At 37.3% G+C, this 23,633-nt stretch overlaps 1 protein-coding gene across 2 annotated transcripts in view; it reads left to right on the top strand.

The window, feature by feature from the left end:
* The window catches only part of HIBCH (3-hydroxyisobutyryl-CoA hydrolase), a 68,949-nt gene that overhangs the window by 29,343 nt on the left and 15,973 nt on the right, over positions 1-23,633 (top strand). For both annotated transcript variants that reach the window (XM_072418804.1, XM_072418803.1), the window contains exons 7-11: positions 1,527-1,605; positions 11,555-11,700; positions 13,258-13,344; positions 14,866-14,924; positions 22,605-22,686. In XM_072418804.1, the coding sequence (XP_072274905.1) occupies positions 1,527-1,605; positions 11,555-11,700; positions 13,258-13,344; positions 14,866-14,924; positions 22,605-22,686 (453 nt within the window). The remainder of the gene's footprint in view (positions 1-1,526; positions 1,606-11,554; positions 11,701-13,257; positions 13,345-14,865; positions 14,925-22,604; positions 22,687-23,633) is intronic.

The raw sequence follows: 23,633 nt of genomic DNA on the forward strand, positions 1-23,633 counted from the left end.
GGACAAAGTCTGACATATCCAGGTTTATGAAGCCTATTTTGAAACTAGTTGTGTGTGTGAGTGCATTATTTTTCTAAGATAGAAAGGAAAGCTTTTAACCATTGTTATAATTTCTCTATGTTAGTTTGCCATTGTTTGTAAAGCAGTTCCTTTAGACACATTAAAAAATTGCACCTTTAACTATTTGACTGCTAGAAATTTATATAACTGTATTTATACAGCAGTACAACAGAATTATGGTTCAATTACTGTTAAGTGAAACCTCTTTATATATGATGTATTATTTATTTGCCTACCTTGTGCAATACAACCAGTCTTTTTTTTGGCCTGCGGAATGTTCAACCAAAATTGTGGTTCCAAAGTGACACTTTTAGTGAAGTTAATCTTTAAAGCTTTAACCCTCTCTGGAAATCTTTATTGTGTAGCACTGTCTGAAGTAGCAGGAAGACCCAACTATGCCCTGCACATACTATGTATACGTTAGACTAATCTGATTCATTTTTAGGCTCTCCTACTCACACTGCAACGTGATGTCTTAAACTGAGACTGCAGTGAATAAGGGAGAATTTAGTAACTTCAGAAAAATGTTTTGATTTTGGCGCAGATACAGTTTGCTAAATTAGTTTAGAATTTAGTGATTTACTATAGTGTTGGTGTTCAAATTCGGGTTGTCCCTATATTCGACCCGAATATGGGTGTTCGAATTTGGATAGACCTGACCCATAAAACATGGGATTCGACAGCGCAAGTTTGTGTGTAAAAAAATGTGTTAAAAAATATATTAATGTTAAAGTAATTTATTGAATGTGTGTGATTTGTGTAACTAACTTTTATTTTTTTGCAGGTTATTTCAGGTTTTGCAGGTTATTCCACAATGACTGTGCAGCCGTGGGAATCATCCTGTCATTGTGAAATAACCTCCTGTCAGTGGGATCCCCGGGCACTAGATGTTAAATGGGGACAAGTCTCCCCATTCATCACTTCTAGTGCTCTGTGATTGGCTGAGGCAAGGTAAACCCTAATGACAGCTCAAGTGTCATCGGGATTTTCCTTTCCCCAGCCAATCACAGAGCACTTAGGTGAATGAATAGGAAGACTTGTCCCCATTTAACCTCTAGTGCCGGGGATCTTTTAATGAATGCTGTCGCATTTATTGAGAACAGTGTGTGATCCGCAGCACTAAAGGTTAATTAACCTCTAGTGCCGGGGATCTTCTCAATGAATGCGGCCAGCTCTGCTCCCCTGATTGCTCTTGCAGTTCTTCACAGTCCCGAAAAATAACCAGAATTTTCCCACCATTGACTTTATTGGTGTTCGAATTCGGCATTCGATCACCCGAACAATTTCCCCCTATTCGATCGAATAGCTGTCGAATCGAATAGTGAGAATTCGACCAACACTAATTTACATCAGTGCCTGGAATTGCACTTTAAATGAGAAAAACCAACACCAGTATGATTAAGTTCTAATGTAGAGTAATTTATATTACAATGTAAACTCATTAATGTGTAATTTTCTCTTTGCAGGGTGTTGGTCTTTCTGTTCATGGACAATTTAGAGTGGCATCTGAAAAGACTTTGTTTGCCATGCCAGAAACTGCAATAGGTAGGAGTACACAGTTTCATGTTTCTAATTTATACAAGGTACGAATTGTCGGCTGTGTGGCAGTTTAAATTGTTTTTAATCATTTTTTACATCTCCAAAACTGCCCCTACCTGTCCCCAGGGACCACCAAACTCCTTGTACATGCTCTTATCATCTCCTGTCTGGACTACTGTAACCTCCTCCTCTCTGGTATTCCGCTAACCAGACTCTCTCCTCTACAATCTATTATGAATGCTGCAGCCAGACTCATCCATCCTTCCCACCGCTCCTCTTCTGCTGCATCTCTTTGTAGTTCTCTTCATTGGCTTCCATTTCACCTGAGAATCGAATTCATCTCCTGTGCTTTGCCTTCAAATCTCTCCACAGTTATTGTCCCACTTACATTTCTGACCTTTTTGACAAATACTCCCCTAACTGCTCTCTCTCCAATCATTATTATTATTACACAGTATTTATATAGCACCATCATATTATGCAGCACTGTACAACGTCCATAGTCATGTCACTATCTGTCCCTCAAAGGAGCTCACAATCTAATGTCCCTACTATAGTCATATGTCGTTAATGTAGTCTAAGGTCAATTTTAGGGGGAAGCCAATTAACCTAACTGCAAGTTTTTGGGATGTGGGAGGAAAACCAGAGAACCCGGAGGAAACCCACGCAGACACGGGGAGAACCTGCAAACTCCATGCAGATAGTGTCCTGGCTGGAATTCGAACCTTGGACCTAGCGCTGCAAGGCCGGAGTCTGCCCCGACTCTCTGGAATGGTCTTCCACATCCTATTCGGTTTGCTCCTACTTTCTGCTCATTTAAAAGAGCCCTTAAAACCCATTTTTTCAAACTTGCCTACCTGTCGTCTTCTGTCTTTAAAACACTCACTACTTCCCACCATTCCATACCCCCCTCCTGTTCTATGCTGCTACCCAACCTCTTAGATTGTATGCTCTTCTGGGCAGGGTCCTCTCCTCCTCCTGTATTACTTTCTGTGTCTGTCATTTGCAACCCTCTATTTAATGTACAGCGCTGCATAATATGTTGGCGCTAAATAAATACTGTTTATTATTATTAATAATAATAATAATAATAATAATAATAATAATAATAATAATAATAGTATTATTTGCTTTATGGATGGCATTAAAATGTTGATACAAATACATACAAGTTTTGTTTTGTAACTATATACATGGGATTTATTATCCAAAAGCAACTATATTGAAAGTTCTACTTAAACAAGAAAAAGCAAATTAATTATTGGTGTTGTTTACCAATGTGATACATAAACAATTTGAAAGATTCTTCTACTCTATACAATTTGAGCATCTCTGTTAAAGGCACCGAGCTGATTCAGCGATGTGTTTGGCAATATAGCTGTCTTCCTCATCTTAGGTGTCTGACAATACATATATTCATATACCTCTCTACTGAATTACTGATGAAATAATTTGTGGTCCTCTTTTAGGAGGTTTGTAAATGGCATCTAAAAAGGGTTGCATGTTTTTACATGTGCTTTTATTTTTAAACTTACATCAATTAAGTTGTTGTTTACTTCTAGACTTTTGCACTGCAGGATGACAGGTTTGCTTGTGGCATACTGTGTAAAGATTTATGTAGTGCCCAGTGTCTCTTAGCAGTACATCTGTAGGAAACAGGTGCAAGATATTAATTTGCCAGAAAATATCTCCCTTATCCCAGAATGAACTGTACATTTGGGGATATTTGCAGACTGTGCATTAGGTGATGTCCACACAGGATTAGAAGTGTGGGTTTGGCAAGCTGTTTTTTTTCTTGGACTTTTTTTTTTTTAAGAAGACTGTGTCTGCTTCACCTTGCATCTCCAGCTACTCGCTGTTTCTTTGTTTTATTCTTTAAGAAGCATTCTTAAAAATGTAATCCAAAAATTGCACATTTTACTTTTACATCAATACACTCATGTGTCTATGTTTTCAGTGTATGAAAATTATACTGCAAAAGCGATAGAAAAGGTCAAATCTGGGAATCAAAATATTGTGTGATACATGGTGACTTCCCACATGTGGTATACCTGCATGCATCAGAAATAGAATAGTCCCTATGTTATATAAAGAAACAAATTTAGTGGTAAATTTATATGTTGTGGTAAACAGGGACAAACGTCTACAGAACCAACATAGACTAGGATTGCAAGGCTTGAAGATGCAGCTCAAAGCCACATACATATACTGTTGCTGAACACATTCTTGAGACTGTGGCCCAGGGCTCTTGCTGCCCATGTGAACTATGTACAGTTTTATTTGAGAAAACGCGTATTCCTCACTTAACTTACCTGTATCTACAGCTCTCACTTACAACCAGCTCTCCAATGAGTACACTGTACAAGAAATGTATGGTGCACAGCAGCGCAGCATTTGTCCTTCAATCCTCTGAGCTCCATTCTCTGTCCAGTGTACCCTTCCTCATGTTTCTTCCTCTGTCCAGGTCTGGCAGGCTGTCAGTAATCCAGACACTGACATATGCAGAAGTTCATTGCATGTCAGACCAGCTCTTTACTGTGTTCCTCAATTCACTTATGACCAGCTAATATCTGGCACAGTGGTTGAAAATCACAGTACTAGTCATTCGTATACCTTTAACTTTGATTCAGTTTGTTTTATTCCTGGATCTTGTCTGTTTGTATCTGACTTTCAATGTGGAACAGTCTACAGTTAAGGTATGATAAACCAATTCCAGTCCAAGTGGGGCATCCAAAAAAAAAAAAAAACATGAATATCAAACATCCTGGGCCGCACGGTGGCTAAGAGGTTAGCACTCTGGCCTTTGCAGGGCTGGGTCCCAGGTTAGAACCTCAGCCAGGTTTGTCTGCATAGTTTTCAGGTTCCCACCATGTATGCGTGGGTTTCCTCCGGGTACTCCGGTTTCCTCCAACATTCCGAAAACATGCAGTTGGGTTAATTGGCTCCCCCCTCTCAGAAAAAAAAAATGCCCTTAGACTGTGGTAATGACATATGACTATGGTAGGGACATTAGATTGTGAGCTCCTTTGAGGGACAGCTAGTGACATGACTATGGACTTTGTAAAGCGCTGCCTAATATGTCGGCGCTATATAAATACTGTAAAATAATAATCCTCATATAGTGGCTGCCGTAGGTAAAGTGTGCCACAGCAGTGACCACTAAACCTTATGTTTGGCAGACTGTTACATTACTGATGTGGTATCTTTAAATGCCATAGAGCAGGTATAGTGTAATTGCTTAGCATGTACCAGCAGATACTTATGGCTTTTACAAATTAAAAATACATGTTTTAAGTATTTCAGTCTTAGTGTGAGAAAAACTATTGATTTGAAAAACACAAGTTTTCTGTCTTTGCTTTTCTAAGTTCCTTTTTAATCCTAGACAACAATACAATATACTGACCTATGTTAAAATACACCCCAGTCAATGGGCTTTAGCTAGATCACCAATCAAGGTACATCGCTACTGCGACAGTCGTTGGTAGAAACAGCAAGTGCATGGACCTAAACAGAACTGTGATTTACCATTTGACAATAAAAGAGCTATTTTGGATTTAGGCTTTTTGAAACCCTTGGTGAAAGACAATTTTCGAAGACCTTCTGGGTGTCAATGGGTCAAGGACCTTTGTGAAGACTAAGGTGTGCATTCTACACATTGGAACGACAGAATAGGCAGAGAAGATGAATGACTAGTCAGAAGAATTGTCTGTGGTCCCCTGCAGCTGATTATTATTATTATTATTACACAGTATTTATAAAGCCCCGACATATTAGGCAGCGCTGTACAAAGTCTATAGTCATAACACCAGCTGTCCCTCATAGGGGCTCACAATCTAATGTTCCTACCATAGTCATTTGTCTTTAAAACAGTCCAAGGTGAATTTAAGGGGAAGCTAATTAATCTAACTGCATGTTTTTGGGATGTGGGAGGAAACCGGAGTACCCACGCAAACCCACTGTACCCAGGCAAACACTGTGAGAACCTGCAAACTCCATGCAGATAGTGTCTTGGCCAAGATTCGAACCTGGGACCTAGTGCTGCAAAAGCCAGTGTGTTAAACTGCTGTGATCCTTCTAACATTACTGACTTTACTGTATTACTGATACCTTCTTCTGTTGTAGGGGTGACCCTCTTGTAGAATACTTTTGAACATTACAGTGGTGACCTCATCTTATGATGTGATAATGATCTTGTGAGAATATTACTCAAAGGCTGCAGTGCCTTATATGTCACACTGCAGATATATAAAGCAGTCAGGTTGTAGGCACCCTCACATACCAGAAAACCCACTGATATTTTTCAGAAAGGAATATACAATAAAATGTAGATTTTCAGGGTAACTCTTAGGCACGAATAACATTTCTTTCTATAACAAGGGAAATCGTCACTTTTTGAGTTCAGGTCCACTCGAATAACCATATATATGCAATTGTTTATGTTTATCTTACAGTTGAATACAATTGTGTCCAAAATGCCTGTGTTTTCAGATAGAATTTTAGATTAAGTAACTAAGAAGCAGCACTTACCCCCAAGGAAAAAATAATATTCACAAATTGGGGCCCTAATATTTTGCAGGCAAGGAGGAGGAGAGAATCCAAGAATGATCTATGGCTTTGTCACCCTTGTGCCATTTTTTCAGTAATAGGTTGGGCAGTCTTGTACCAGTCTGCAAAGTTCAGTGCCTATCTGTCTAGCAAAGTACCTTCATTTCAATTTTGTATTTAAAAATTGTTTTGACAGATTACCTTTGGGTTACTGAGTTGTATGGTTTAGAAATATATATTGTAGTAATAATTGGTAAGAGTAAAATCAGACATTATTGTAAATTCTGTGTGGTAACTCCAAATAATGGTATAGCCATGTATATGACAATAACACTTGTTTTACCTATCCTTTATATCAGTTTATAGCTCATCCAAAGGCTTTTACTCCAGTGGGATGCTCAGGACATTTGTTTTATACAAGCTTAGGGAAAACAGAAAATAATTAGGTCACATCCAGCAGTGCAACACAGCAAAATCTGTAGTGCTGTATCTGGGAAATCTGTGTCAAGCATGTCTCTCCAGCTGAAATCCCTGAAGGGCTTTAGATCCACACCAGGAAAACAAGATCCTCTCTGCATGGTCTGTCTGATCTGCAGCTTTAAGGATTTCACAGAATTTCACATTATTTGTCACCTAATTTTTAGTAGTAAATTTAGCACTAGCATTTCATCTGAGATGTGATTAAACTACTCATGAATAAAACAAAACAAAAAAACTTATATATGATTGTAAATGTGAGAACATTGCCCGATCTATTACCTTTATAGTGTTTCTGTATAGAGATATAATATTCACATTGTACTTTTTGTATAGTAGAACATCATATGAAAATCCTTAGTCATTAAGTAAAAGTATGAAAACCACATCTGCTTAGCCAGCTCTAATTCATTCCAAAATGGATCACAGCATCCACTACCGTAGAATAATCTTGCACTTCAAGCAAAATAGGAAACCCAGCTACAGATCAGTTTAGTGCACTGTCAGGGAAAGCAGTGACTGACAAATGCTGATAGTGGGTAGATTTTTCTCTGATTTGATGGATGTAATATACATATTCCTAAACTAAACATGGAGATTGCTTTTGTACTGATCCTAATTACTAATCTCTATTTCTTACCAATGTTGCTTGTTTGTGTTATATAAATGACATCTCACATATTGTCACATTATTTAGGAATAGTTTTTGGCATTATTTTGAAAATGAATTATAAAGATTTATCTGCTAAAGGTCAATGCATTTAGAAATTATTAAGATGACCTTCTGAGCTTCAAACTAAACATTAGAACGGGGAAGAAAGTTGATTTTAAAGCGTACCTAAACTACATTTTTTTAACTTTACATAGAAGGGTAAACACTGCAGCGCCGCCCCTTTGCGATCAAGACTTAATGGGAGCACAAAACCTCCTGGGATACCTACGTCATACATCTCAGGAGGTTCAGAAGGTGCATTTTTTTACCAAGGGGAAAAAGATGCCAATCTCACTTTGTGCAGTGAGATCGTCTCTCCATTTTTTCCTCCTTCACAGCGGCTACGTCACCCAATCTCACTCCTGCACAGTGGGAGATGGGGTGAAGTAGCAAGAAGATGGAAGAAAAGACAGAAGATGGTGGCGCCCGGCGTGCCGAGACAATTCCGGGACGACACAGGACAAAGAGGAATTCCGGGACGACACGGGACCAAATCGTGGGAAGGACAAGGCAAGTGGTATTTTTTTATTTTTATTTTAGTTCCACTTTACTATGAAGTATGAACGTGGCATGTTTGTTGGTGCCATATGGGCTGATCTGAGTATTTCAGAAATTGCTGATCAGGGATTTTCATGCAAAATCTCCAGGGTTTAATAAGAATGGTTTAAAAAAGGATATATGCAGCAAGCTGCAATTCTATGGGTGAAAATGTCTAGTTGATGTCTGCAGGATTATGTCCAGACTGGTTCAAGCTGAAATGCAACAGTAACTCAGATAACTTCAGTAAAACCTTGGGCTAACAGAAGAGAACTTCTGTATGTGCAACAAGTCATTCTTTCAAGCATGGGGGCTACATCAGCAGTAGACCATACCAGGTGACACTCCTGTCAGCTAAGAACAGGAACCTGAGGCCACAGTTTGCATTGGCTCTACAAAATTGGACGAGAGAAGATGAGAAAATTGTTGTCTGCTCTGATGAGTCTCAATTTCTGCTAAAACATTGGGAGGTGCTTTATAGTGAGATATGTAAAGTCAGGAAAAGAGAATATCTGCATTTTCTTACACTGAATGGAAATGAAAAAAAGGGCCTGAATAAGGCTCCAAGTAGTTGTGCTGCAGATTTTTGGGGGGTTCAGATCTGGAGTGTATTGGAAGACTTAGGTGGGCCAAAAACTCCGTCCCTTTACCAGGCCAAAAATTAAAGGCAACTCTTTAGCACTTTTAACATCCTAATAAAAAAGAATCACATCAGATAGGAAGATGGAATTTAAACCTAAGGCCAGCTTTGGCTCCGGAAGACAGGTCTAAGTGCAAAAGCATGGAAAAAGCCTTCGTACTGGGTTAGCCAAAGAAGTCTCTTGATTGATGGAGCTGTCTGTGTGGGCCTGGTGGCATCTCTTTCACATGGACCTACTCTGTATTCTGGAATTACCCAAATTAAAAAACATAGCAAAGAATGCCTTAGAACAGCTATACTCAACCAACTTTCAGTGGAACGCCAGGGTTCCTTCAAAGCTAAGGGTTCCTTGAGCTGTAGCTGGTTGATCTCATATTTCATCTTGCCTGTATAGTTTTTGGGTCAATGTCACTCCAGTGACATTCAGGCAATTATCTCTTTTTCGCTGTAAGGGTGACAATCTGACCATAACTCAAAGAGGCATAATTCTCACATCTCCCCTGTGAATTAGTTTTAAAGAGGAACTAAACTCAAAAGTGCCTAAAACAAAAAAAATCCACTTACCTTCAATCCTGCAGGGCAGTCTGATCCCTCCGGACGCCTCTTCCGTCGGGTCCTGCGTCGTCCCAGTATCTGTTCGCAAACCGGCGCACTGGGCGCCGCCATTTTCCTTTTCTCTTCTGGGTTCTTCATCCTACATCACCCAACCCAGGCGCGAAATCGGCTGGCGTAGGATGGGGAAAAAAACTTGCCAATCTCACACATGAGCATGAGAAATTTTTTTTCCCCACGAAAAGGCTCCTTCTACACATGCCCGAGATGCTCCCAAGAGCCTCCCTGACATACATAGCCTGGAAGGCCTTGCGTTTCCATTCATTCTTAATCGTCTAGCCGGTCGAGAATTAGAGGAGGTGCTGTTGCACCTAAAAAAAAAAAACAAATTTTTACTTAACATAAAAGGGTAGTCCCCTTTTATGTAAAGTGAAATTTCTGAGTTTAGGTACGCTTTAAGCGATCCACTAGACCTCTGGGGTAAAAAGAGGTTTATAAAGACTGCATTAGAGTGTATGTTAGCAAATGTATTTAACTAGAACTAACTGGAGGCATGCCTCTGGTTCTCCCAGTACTCATGTTCAGGAGAGCTGTAATTTTCTTGCAAATATACAAATATTCAAAAGATAATTTTCTACTTGTGACATTTGACTTTTTTTGTTTTTTCTATAGCGTATAGAGTGTTCTATAGCATATTTGAATATTTTTGGTGAATTCTTCCTTCATCAACACACGTCCTGTTCCGCTCAATGGGCATGGTTTATTAAAGCTCTCCAAGGCTGAAGAGGATACACTTTCATCAGTGAACCTGGGTGACACAGCAAACCTGAAATTATTCTAGTAAAAGCCTGAAAACATTTGCTATTAAATAGCAAATTAGTTTTAAGAAATCCATTCCAGGTTTGCTGGATCACCCAGCTTTACTGATGAAAGTGTATCCCCTCCAGTCTTGGAGAGCTTTATTATATCAGGCCCAACAACCTTAGTTGCTAGTGATGGGTACATAGATATAAAGTGCAATTGTATGGACAGAAATCCAGAAAAAGCTGGTAAACCACGGTCCAACATATAATAACACATTTTTTCCAGTTAAACTACAGAAATATCTTCCAGTATTTGATTTTAGGATATGATTATGAAAATGAGTATATGATTTTCTCACATTATTACAATGCAAACACATTGCCATTTCCTCCTTAATTTCTATTTGACCTTATATAGTTGATATAGTATATCCAGTTGTCCAGATATAGTTAAGTTGATTGCGTATTATTTTTTATTATAATGCAAAAAAAAAAGTCTTCTGCTTCTGCAGTGCTTGATTCTGAGCTAGAATATAAAGGAGTTTATATTAGCAATTGCAGTTTGTGTTCTGTGTCCTTCGGGTAGGAGAATTCTCATACTCTTACTCTTGCCAGGAGATAAAAAAGGCTTATTTTACTTGACAGATAAATTGTTAGCTAAGGAATGTTGCTTTAGCCCAGCTAATTGTCCCTGTTTGACCCTCAAAATTGCATCACCAGAAAGCTTTTCAGCCTTCTTGGGCTTAGATTTTTCAATATACTCATTCTGAAACTGTTTACTACATCACAAGATAAAAAATGTTGTAAAAGCTTTCATTCAACTTTATTTCTTAATTCAACTCAACTTTGATCTATTAATCTTGTTATTCCCCACTTGTTTTGGTCATTTAAGTACTATGGGCCTGATTGATTAAAGCTCTCCAAGATTGGAGAGGATACACTTTTATTAGTGAAGCTGGGTGATCCAGCCAGCCTGGAATGGATTTCTTCAAAGTCATTTGCTATTTGTTAACAAAAAAAGAATCCTGGACCAGATCCATACTAGGATTGGAGGGGGATACATTTTCATCAGTGAAGCTGGGTGATCCAACAAACCTGGAGTCGATCTGGTCCAGGATTGAAAACATTTGTTAACAAATGGCAAATGACTTTTAAGAAATCCATTCCAGGTTTGCTGGACCACCCAGCTTCACTAATGAAAGTGTATCCTCTCCAGCCTTGCAGAGCTTTATTAAATCAGGCCTTATAACATCTAAAAGTAAACTTACTTTACGTATGTTAACAGTATAATTTACTAAATAATATTTAATGTATTATAAAAAACAAACAATATAGGAAAATGTGCATTGATCCTCGTATAATTGTTTTTTGATAAAGTATTGAGTATACTGGTAAATATTGTTTGTATGATTAGTTTCTAATAATATATTGGGTATACTGTAATAGCTTATTCTTGTCTAGTTAACATTTACATATTAAGTAGGTTATACTGTTGAGTTTCTGGATATTTTTTTTCTATTGTGTTGGCTCATATATGGCAGGGTTTGCATCTCGGTAAATCTTTGATTTGTCTATTTCTGTAATTGTTTAAATCCTGTTAAACATAAAGTAATTTGTTTTGTGTATTGACTGTTATGTAGCATACCAGGTGGTATCGATGTCATTATTGTTTTTCCTGTTTCTATAAAGGATTATTCCCTGATGTTGGAGGGGGGTATTTTTTACCACGGCTACCAGGAAACCTTGGCTTATATATTGGTCTTACTGGATTCAGACTGAGGGGAAGAGATGTGCAGAAAGCTGGCATTGCTACCCACTTTGTTGATTCAGAAAAGGTAAAACGTTTCACAACTGTGTATAGCTGTGTAAAGAATTATTGCCTTTTAACAAATATGTATAAATTATTATATGGATTTTGAAAACTTTTTTGGGGGGCTGAACAACATTAAATCCATTGACATATACAGTCATGTGAAAAATAGAGGTTTTATCAGAAAACAATTGCATCAGAACAAAAAAAAAATATGGCTTATTGTCTTAGGCATTTTCAGATATTTTTCAAAACTAACCTCAAAACAACACAAAGGAAGCCAAAATTGAGAAGCCATATGTGAAAAAGCAAAAAGTACACCCCATCCCATTTTTTTTGCCATTCTTTTGAAGTCCAGTGGCTGCAATGCAAACCCAAATCATCTCCCCACCACTACTGTGCCTAACAGATGGTATGGAATGTCTGTGCCAGTATTCTATGTTTACTTTTCACTAAATGTGGTGCTGTGCATTATGGTGAAACATCTCCACTTTGGACTAACCTGTCCAAAGGACATTAGGCCTGATTTAATAAAGCTATCCAGGGCTGGAGAGGATACACTTTATTGAGTGCAGCTGGGTGATCTGAAATGGATTTCTTGAAATCATTTGCTATTTGTTAACAAATGTTTTCAATCCTGGACCAGATCCATTTCAGGTTTTCTGGATCGCCCAACTTCACTCATGAATGTGTATCCCCTAAAACATTGAAGAGCTTTAATAAATCAGGCACATTGTTCCAGAAGCCTTGTGGTTTGTTCAGATGCAACTTTTCAAACCCAAGCCATGCTGCTATGTTCTTTTTTAGAAAGAAGAAGGATTCTCCTGGCAAACGTTATAAACATGCCATAATGTTTCAGTATTTTTCTAATTGTACTGTCATGAACTATTTAACATGCTAACTGAGGCATGTAAATAAATGTAGCTTGTTGAGTTTTTGTAGTTTCTCCAGAATTTGTCACTGTAAAATGATACATTTCAGAAATGGTCTTATAAACCTCCCCAGTTTGGTGGCATCAACAATTGCTTCTATAAGATCATTGCTGATGTCTTTCTTTCTTGGCATTGTGTTGACAATGCTCCAGACCAGCACAAAATGTCTGCCCTGATGATAACTTAATCACATGCATTTAATTACCTGCCTGCTACTTATCCTCCTAAGGCCTATGGTAAGGGTGTATCTAATATTTCACACACTGCTTCTATATTTAGAATTAATATTTAATAAATAAATAATGACATGGTGTAACAAGACATATGTTCTTGTTCAACTAAGATTTAACTTACCTAATTTTAGGACCTGTTATTGGCCAGATGATATTTTTTAAAATTATATTCTTATACACAAAACATTTGAATTGAACGAGGGTGGTCATTCTTTTTTACAAGACTGTACATGTATACATGGACATATATCCAAATGAAATGATGTCATTAGGAATTTTTACATAGCTGCAGTTTTAAACTTTGTGGTTATTTTGTGGCTATAGAAACACAACAGAATTTAGTACTTCTAGTAGTGTTTATTCACATTATCATGAATATGAAAGACATGTATTAATTTCTTGAAATTACTTTTTTAGATTCCATCCCTTGAAAAAGACCTTACATCTCTAAAGGGACCATCCAAAAAATATGTTGCTGAAGTGCTTGATACCTACCACACAAAGGTATTTGAAAAATGCTGTCTGTATTTATCTGACCAAGTGGCTGGTGAAATACAAAAAGCAAAGATCCTCACACATGTACAAGTTTGTAGGGAAGGTGCTTTTTTTACCCTAGTCATAGCCTTTTTTAATTAATGGTACAGATACAACTTATAGGGACAGTGTTTAGTTTAATAGAGACTCGGACATGCTTCTCTAAAGTTATACAAACCTTGAAGAAACAAGATTTTACTGACAAATTATTCCTGACAAGCAAATTGAGGGACAAAAAATTTGTAAATAAACATTACAACTTCAACTATAAACGAGAGCAAAATCAGCATACCCGTCATCTGCCGTGTTAATATGAACCTGACAGAGAAGAATGGGCAAAAAAGTTTTACTTATAGCCCGCAATTTTGAGAAATTCTCATTTAGTGGGCCTGATTTATGAAAGCTCTCCAAGGCTAGAGAGAATAAACTTTCATCAGTGAATGTGGGTGATCCAGCAAACCTGCAATGGATCTGGTCCAGGATTAAACACATTTGTTAACAAATAGAAAATTACTTTTAAGAAATTCATTCCAGGTTTGCTGGATCACCCAGCTTCACTCATGAAAATGCATCCTCTCCAGCCTTGGAGAGCTTTAATAAATCAGGAACACTTTGCTGACTTTAAACCCTAAAATTGAACCCCTAAAAAACAACAAAACACACTATACAGTATAGTATATATATATACCCCATATAGGCATGTATTCCTTGACATAAGTATATACTTTCACTCATTAGAGACTGATTAGCTTTGGCTAGACCCTGATTAACTTAGAACTAAATGGGGTCATCTAGGTACTTACATCAGTTGCAGTTAAAAATAAATGTATTGATTTTTTTTATTGCTATTTTATTTTTAGGTGTATGTAGTTGTATTATTTTCTTTTTAGATAGTGGAGAGCTGAAGATCTTACAACAATATTTTCTGCTGTTTTCTGACTTTGGACGATTTCTTCTCTCGTCTTGCTTTGCTGACAATTCTAACATTTTAGTTTTCTCCACACTTTCTGTTGTCTTTTCACACATTAAAAAAGGAGCATTAAAATACTAACAGGCGTTTAACCCTTTCCTTTGTAAATATGTATTTTTTTTCATTGTGTTTGGAGTTCACCTTTCTATATCTAGGGTTTTTTTTGGTTTAGGTCTGTGTCCCATTGGGGAGCTTTTCCTTAACTTTCTGTCTCAAAGGAATTACAGGAAATTAGCAGAATGGAAGGAAATATTTCCAATGGGTAATCCATTTTGAAGCAGATGCCAACAGAACATGCCTCCCTGTTGGGAATTCTTCTGTTGCTTCCACTTCTGGTGATAATCATAACACTTAGGATTTTTTTCCCCTTGATGACAGTGATCATCAAGCAAAGGGGATTCTACTCAGCAGAGACAAAAACGATGATAAACATTTTAGCTAGATTTTAGCTATAGATACACTCAAAATTGACTCAATACTTTCATTCACTGTGTTTTTCTATCACCCTCTGTGTTATGTAGAGTGCAGCAGGTGACGAGAAGCCATTTATTCTTGCTGAAAACTTGGACAAAATAAACAGGTACAATATATAATTATATATCAATGTCTGTCTATCTAAGAATTAGTCTGAAGCAAAGCAGAAATCAGTGCAAACCAATGCAGGCTCCTAAGGTCTTTTACAATTTTGTGTTTGAATGACTAGTCTAATAATCAGTTCCAAAACTTAGCATTCACATGTACAATATTATGGCATTTTAATTAGTGGGGTGAACCACAAGGCGCCAGGAATGCTACAACAGCTCCTGATTGGATTTGCTCAAATGTTTAATAAAAGTCCAAACAAAAATGTTTATATGATCAGTCTGTTCTGAATTTATTGAATTAGTGATCGGAGGTAAAACATTAGTGTGTGTGTATTAGGCTTAAAGTCCAGATGGAAAGTAGGATGTAATTATATTTTTATTTGGGGTAGAAAGAATAGTTATGTTATTAAAAACATTTTTTTTTCCTATATTGTTTTTTTTTAATTTAATATACTACAATGATTGCCAAATGGAAACTTTCAACTTGTTTATAATTGTAGATTATTATTTTATCCATAAAAAATTGGAGGGTTTTTAAAGAAGAATATTTTGGATTTATAAACCTGATATTTAGTAGTTTGGTTATATTTGAATATGGAAATCATTATATTGTACACATAGGAAACATAAATATAATACTGTGTTTTAGGGTAAAATCTTAACTCTTAAATTAGTAAAATAGAAGTAGCCTTTTCTGTAAAGAAAACAATTCCCATTAAAACTCTTTATATATCTTTGGTTTTATCAAGTTCCTAAAAGTACCTTAAACAAAAAGCTTTATTTAATGCACAGAGTGCAGCAGATCTTCTGGAAGAAAGCTCCAGCTGAGCATAGAGTAGAATACCCTTTCTTACATAACTTGTCATGACATTGTCTTAATATATTTGAGAACACCACTAAGAGATTACTTTCTGGTGGGATGTCCTGTATCCAGAAATATAGGGTTAACTTTATGATTGTTCTGTGTTATGAAGCATCTAGGCAGAAACTTTTCTCGGTCTTCTGGGAAGAATGAATGGGCTGTCAAATTTGCTCAGTTATTGTCATTGCTTTTTTTTTCCCACAACCGTACATGCTGCAACAAAACCCTAAACTGATTTATACAAGCTAGTTTCTATCTCTAGGTTAACAGATGGTTAATCCATAACACAGGAAAACAAAATATTAGTTTTGATAATCATCATAAACCACAGCAAACTTTTCAAAATCAGTTTTTCGAGCAGATTTCAGATCTGTTTTCTCTTGGTAGCCAATCACACTTGACATAATGGTCTCCCGTAGATTGGCTGTCCCACAGGCATAGGAAACAGCAATGTTTTGTGAATCCTCCTTGCATTCCCATCAGCAAGCCAATGACCTTTAGATCCCCACAGATGTTCCACTGGTGTGTTTTTTACTGGATTGCTTCAAGTAGTAACTTCATGTTGTCAAAGGACTCCTTTAGGTTAAAGGAATGGGAATTACTATTATGCAGTAAGACTGTTTTCAATCTTGACAGTAGCACAGTGAGCCATCACTAGTGAAGAACGTTGTCAAGTTATGATTTTGTTTTCTGTAGTGAGTTACAGTTACACCCTTTGCAAGCAAATGCTTCTGTTTAAGCCTTGAAGCAAGAAGATCTGCTTTGTCTTTAGAGAGATTTAGATCACGAACGAGATCATTCAGCTCTGCTTGTGTAAAGGTCTCTGGTTCTGAATCTTCATCAGCCAAGTAGTCAGAATCAGATGATTTGGGGTTGTAACTGGCTGCAACTCCAGCGCATTCCTCATCACCTTCTACAGAAGCAAGTCCATCATGTGGCGGTGACGGAACTGGCAATGAATCATCATGGGGAACAGGCCTAATTGCAGAATCGAGGCTGGGATATACAATTTTGTGCTTAGTTTTACCTGAGAATCCACTTTTGTTGATGCGGCAAAAATAGCAGTCGATTAGATGCTCTTGCGGTTCTCTCCATAACATTGGGATTGCAAATGGCATTGCTGCTTTACGCTGATTTAGCCAGTCACGCAGTCCGTTGGAACAACTGGTACAGATGACATGTGGAGCCCAATAATTTATCCTGGTTACCAAGTAGATGGACGAAAAATAATTTGTATATCTTTTTAGGTTCTGTGGTAGTTTGGCGATGTTGTGCTTTTGTCGTAAATGAATCACACACAGAAACTGTCTGGATCATTAAGGCAATTTCTAGGCATGATGACAAATGAATTAAATTGTAGTTAGTGCGGTCTCTAACCTTAAAAAAAGAAAACTGTCATTAAATGTTGTAATATGTTAAGGCTATTTATAACGAATTTCACACAATATATAATTAGCTGCATCACAAAAACTAGATGTACTAGAGAAAAACTGAACACAGATTTGAAATCCGCATCAATACTACAAAGCCCACATAAAGTTATATCTGGTGAAAATGACACGTTGACCTTGGTAATTAGCTAATGCTGGTAAACTGTCTTAAGTATGTTAATTTAAATACACTGTATTGATATAGTACCAAGAGTTATAAATGTCTGAAAGTAAAATACATACACTTGGTTCCAAACTTTTCTAAAGGATCATGTGGTGGCTATTGGAAATTAAATAATAAAATTATAAAATAAAAGGTTTTGTTACAAATACCATAGGGTTAGGGCAAGGAATGTACGATGCATTGGGTAATACTTCACATGGTCCAGGATAATGTTGGTGGTCCAGACTTTGTCCTCCTTTTCCTACACTATACTAGACCGGTTTTCGTATTTTTTTTCTAAATCTGGTATTCGTGAAACATACAGACAATTATGGTATGTGTTTCTTTAGAGATCTTAAAACCAAGCTGGGAAAGGAAAACCATGCAATAAAGTGGATGTCACTGAGGTGGATCAGGGCTTGCCAGAATTGGGTGCTGAGTTCCTAAAATACAGATGGAGCAAATCGGTATCAAAACAATTATAATGGTGAAGCACATAGTCTAGCTTTTGATTTTATGTCAAAATCTGTCAAGTAAGAGACTTCTCTCCCTATAAAAAAAAATTTCCACGTCTGATCCGATCAGAGCATTTACCACTGATTTCCACGTTCAGCAATTATCATCTCAGTGGGGAGCCTCAATGCTGGAATTGCAGAAAATAAATGATTTCCTTCTTACTTTAATCCTTAACGTCTGTTTTAGTGTACAAATGCAGCATACATTTAGGGAAATGTTTGAGAAAAATCTGAGGTTACATTGTATTATATAGGGGCAAAGAAGCAAGGAGGCAGCGCAAAAGCAAAATTAACTGGTATAAAAAACAATTAGAACTGTGAAATCAATTAGAACACTGCATTCTAGATCCCTAGCTTTTACTTGTTCAGGAACAAAATACAAATGATCCTGTATCCCCACATACATATTAGATCATCATGGTGATTATTAAATCACAATATTTGCAATTCAAAGGCAAGTCGCTCCAGAAGTAATCTATATATTACAAGAGGAGTTTGTTAAACACCTGCTGGTTTCTTAGAATTCCCAAGGTCACTAATGATGAGATCTTCCTTCCATATTTCGCATGTATTGGGTGCTCTCACTTATTATGGTGTTCCTATCATTCCGCTGCTTTGTATAACTCCCATGTTCTTGCCATGACAGGTGTGAAGATATGGGATCACAAGCATGGCGCAGCATGCAAAATCTAAAGTATCAGGCTTGGGTAGACTGACCTTTTAAATTATGGATTTATCATAATATAGTTATATACATGGATAGAAGAAAATTGTCATTTTATGACAAAGTAGGACACTTGTTATCAAAATAAAAAATATATGATATGTAGTATACTGTATAAGCAGCAGAACGTTTATTTTGCTGTGTCTGCATATCCATTTTAAAAGAAATCTGTAAGAGTTGCCATTTGCTAATTGCATGGGCAGTAGCAGACAGATACATTTAGGACTTCCGCTGGATGGAATTAAAATGTAAAATGCAAAATCTGTCAGCAATCTAAGCCTTACAGTTAATCAGCGACTCATAAAACCATTTAAATTCTTCACTTCACTCAGGCATAAAAATCCCCGGCTTGGAGATGACTGCTGTGCTACCACTGTGAAGAATAAAATAAGCATAAATGTACAGCATTAAACGTAAAACACCAAGTGCTTAGATGTTTAGTTGTTTATTTCTGATCTTTTTGAGTTTCTTATGGTACATTCTAATACTAGGCTTTGTAACAAATTCCATTATATATAAGTAGTATTACCAAATAGATTGTTCAGTACCAGAAACTAAAACGTTTAAATACATCTGAACCATCTGAATTTTGAGTGGAATAAGAAACATATTTAATTACCCGCTAAATAGATCTTCATGGATTTCCATTTTAGACTTGCTTGATTTACATCTCAGAATATCTATATAACAAAACACAGTTAATGCCGCCCCACTGAAACACAAAGATACGTGGGTAACATATGCAGTGGAGCAATGCTATGAATATGACTGCAGGCAGTATATGCAGAGAAGGATTGTACACATGAGGACATTACAGTGGGCTGGATATGCAGGAGAGAAATTTGGAGTCTATGGGCCTTATTTAATAAAGCTTTCCAATGCTGGAGAGGATACACTTTCATCAGTGAAGCTGGGTGATCCAGCAAACCTGCAACGGATCTGGTCCAGGATTCAAAACATTTGCTAACAAATAACAACTGACTTTGAAGAAATCCATTCCAGGTTTGCCGGATCACCCAGTTTCCCTGATTAAAATGTATTCTCTCCAGCCTTGGAGAGGTTCATTAAATCAGGCTCTTTGTGCAGGAGAACGTGGGGGGTATAAAGGTGTCCAAGGTTTGTGCAGTAGGTGTGAGAGAGAAGTGCATAAGTAATGATGGTGAACAGTGTCTAGAAAAGGTGTCTGAAAGGTATGATGGTAGATAGTATGTGCAGGTAAGGACTGGTGGGCCTGACAGTGGGCATCATGTTTAAGAGAGGAATATAGGTGGTATGAAAGGAAGATAAACACCAGCAAGCCTAAGCAATAAAATCACTGTGTCAGTCCCCCTTGTGCTGCTAGCTCTGACCCATCAAAGCATGAACACCTATCCTGATCTCAGTCATGGTATAGAATGATTGAGCAGGCACAGTAATCAATATACTGAAGTGAAGTAATAGACAAATAAACTATTAGTAATAATACTTTTCCTACAGAAAACAGGTGAGAGTTTTGTATTCAGATCCAAGGATGTAACATGTGTAAAGTGTAAATCCAGTATGCTTTTATGTCTTTCATTTCATGTGTCTTTTTGTACATACTGGAGATTTATAGAGGTCTACAGATTTGCTAATCTGATATCATTTTTATGATTTTACAAGTGTCTTTTAGACAATCCCGTAGTCTTAGTGACATAAACATAGGTAATTTTCAGGATATAGATGCAAAAATGTAGCTGTAGTAAAAATAACCCTGTATTCTGTATATAATGCCCTTGTGTAAATGGGAGAAGTATTCACTACATACACACGTTACAGTTGTGGTCCTTATACCGACTTGTTTTGTGCAAGATCCTTATTAACATTTTTTCATAATTGCTTTTAAGATCTGCCTGGACTAAGGGATCATATAATGTATTATAATGATAGATCAGTATTTGTTATACTTTTACCTGGGGGACATAATATAATGAGATTGCAGACTGTGACCAATTGAACAAAAGCTCCTTGTACAAAAGGAGTTCTTTCAGTATTTGTTTATTCTGACAATTTCTACTCCAATAACTCAGTTACCTGATTGCATTTTGCAGTTGGATAATCCTGCGATCATAATATATACTTTCATTAAAAAGAGAAAGTACACCATCTTTTAATTATCAAGTATCAGGACAAAGTAAAAACACATCTGGTCCTTGGCAGGTTCGGAAATTATTTAAATGTAACCTCAGGTGTAAAACAACACACACCAGACTCTACCATGTCAATGTTTACCATAGAAAGATGGCACGTGTGAAGAATGTTACTTATCAGAACAAAAAAAATGATGTGGTTTTTAGCAGGTTCAGAAATTATTTAGATACCTCAAAACAACACACAACATGTTGTTCCATGTCATTATTGTTTAACATAAATGAAGGCAAAATGGAGAAGCCATGTGTGAAAAAGTAAAAAAAAAAAAGTACATCACATGGTTCTGTAGCTTACAGAACCACCTTTAGCAGCAATAACGTGGAATAATAATTTTCTATATGACTTTGTCAGTTGTGGAGAATTTTTCACCCACATTTCTTTGCAATATCACTTCAGTTCCTTGAAGTTTGCAGGCATTCATTTATGAACTTCTGTTTAAAGGTCCTGCCACACTACTTTAATCAGGTTGAGGTCTGGACTTGAAATTGGCCATTGCAACATCTTTAATCTTTTCTTTTTCAGCCATTCTGTTGTAGAATTTCTGGTGTGCTTGGGATCATTGTCCTGTTATTTGACTCTAAAAAACCTTGTTATACAGAGGAGTTCATGGTCAACTTAATGGATAACCCAGGTTCACCCAAGAAAATGTATCTTCTCCAGTCTTTTTAGTTTTAATAAGTCAGGCCCAATGACTGCAAGGTGCTCAGATCCTATGGCTGCAAAACAATTCCAAATCATCGGCCCTCCAGCCCTGTGCTTTAATGTTTGAATGAGCTGTCTGTGTTTAATAATGACACTGTAAAATACATCATGTGTTGTTGTTCATCTCAGGTTGTGTTTCACTAATTTTAAGACCCACTAAAGACCAAATGATTTTCTCTATCTTCTTTCCACTTTTCACATGGTTTGCATCCTTTGTTTTTACCTGTTTTAGCCTTTTTCTACCTCTTTTTTCTCTTAGTTTCCCTAGTCCTTCAGCTTGGTTTCCTGTTTTGTTTTTTTCCTTTCCATCCTTTCATCAATTTATACTTTGCCTGCCAATACCCCTTTCGTTGCCTTTCCAGCACTGTTGTGCACCCTCTCCTATGTGTGTGGTCATGTGGCATCTTTTTTCTTGAATGTTGAGAGGTGCTGGACACCCTGCCTTCTGCAAAAGCATGGGGAGGTGAGATATCTGCTTACATCACTAGCTTGTCCCTCTGGTTTCTCTCCTGTTGAATCTCCCATGTGGTCAAGTGTCATAAAGATGATTTTATTAAAAGAAATATGCTGGCAACCTCTTTTCTACAGCACACAGTGGGTCTGATTTATTAAAGCTTTCTGAGGCTGGGGAGAATACACTTTCATCAATGAAGCTGGGTAATCCAGCAAACCTGGAATGGATCTGGTCCAGGATTTAAAACATTTGCTAGCAAATGACTTTGAGAAAATCTGTTTCAGGTTTGCTCAAATTTACCCTAAAAGGTAGCAGTACACTTTTTTGTATGCAATGGTTATTGTAAGTATTAGTCTAGAATTCAGTTCCTTTTAAAATATGTCAGGTTTTTATATATGTTTTCAACGCCATTAGGCAGATTTTCCTGTCCACGTTTGGTTAATGTTTGACACCTGGACAGGAAGAGAAAGACAGCGATAAAGAAATACATTGCCAAAGTTTCCAATATTTCTTGGATTAAATACCACTTAAAAGGGGCACAGATGAAAGTAAAATCGGTACAGTTTTTTGTACATGTTTTGTTTTGCGTATGGCCTTAATTATACAGGATAAAACACATAGGAAAGAAATATTCTAATAAAGTCTCATTTTACCTAGTCTGTTTACAGCAAACAGTGTTGAAGAATTATTTGAAAATTTGAAGAAAGATGGTTCACCTTTTGCTCAACAGCAGCTGCAGGTAAATCTGTTTAAAGTGTTGTCTTTGTTTTTTGTTAATAAAATCAGTTTGTAAAATTGTGCCTGAAAGGAAAATTATAGATTTTGCATTAAAAAAAAATCTAGTTTGCTTTTAAATAAGTTGAAACTGACACTCTTGAATGTCGCAATTATTTTAAAATTTTTACAGCAGACACTTTGATTTTGTCTTGAGATATTCCTATAAAATTTAAATAAATGAATATACTATAGATACAAAAAGCTGGATGTGTTTTTCGAAGCACATACTTTAACTGGGTGTTAAATTTTTAAAGTAAAGATAACAGACTGTTGATCCAGGCAGCATAGGATTGCCTCATAAAATCAGGAAGGATTTTTTTCCCTTGCAAATTGTACCAGGGCTTTTTTTTTGCCTTCCTCTGGATCAAGTATGTCTTCGGGGTTTTTACCTGGGATAAAAAAATTTTCACTAGGGGATGAACTTGACGGACTTTTTAAACCTAGTTATATAGCTGTTTGGGCTGCACCCCATGGCAGGTGACGTGGGATTACCTGGGGCACAGAGTCTATGTGTCTCCTGGTCTACACCAGAGCACCCTGCAAGGGATGATGGGCCAGTGACCCTAATGGCCACCGGACTACTTTGTTGCGGGGAGAACACCAGGTCACGGCCCCCAGGCTTTCCCCACCAGGGGCCAGTGAGACAGAGCGCTCCGGTGTAGGGACAGCGCAGATCAGGTACTCAGTTGGATGACAGCAGGAGTTACAGTCCAGGCGGAGTGATGGTCAGGGCAGGCGGCAGACAAGTGTAATCCACGTACAGACACAGGTCAGGGCAGATGGCAGACAAGCAGAATCCAGGTACAGGCACAGGGCAGGAATCCAAAAGGGCATGAAATGGCAGGGTGTAACTGAGCAACTCACAAGTAACAAGGCTGAGGATCTAGCAACTGGAGCCTGGAATCAGGA

Source organism: Pyxicephalus adspersus, chromosome 7 (assembly GCF_032062135.1).
Source record: "Pyxicephalus adspersus chromosome 7, UCB_Pads_2.0, whole genome shotgun sequence".
NCBI classification, from domain to species: Eukaryota; Metazoa; Chordata; class Amphibia; order Anura; family Pyxicephalidae; genus Pyxicephalus; species Pyxicephalus adspersus.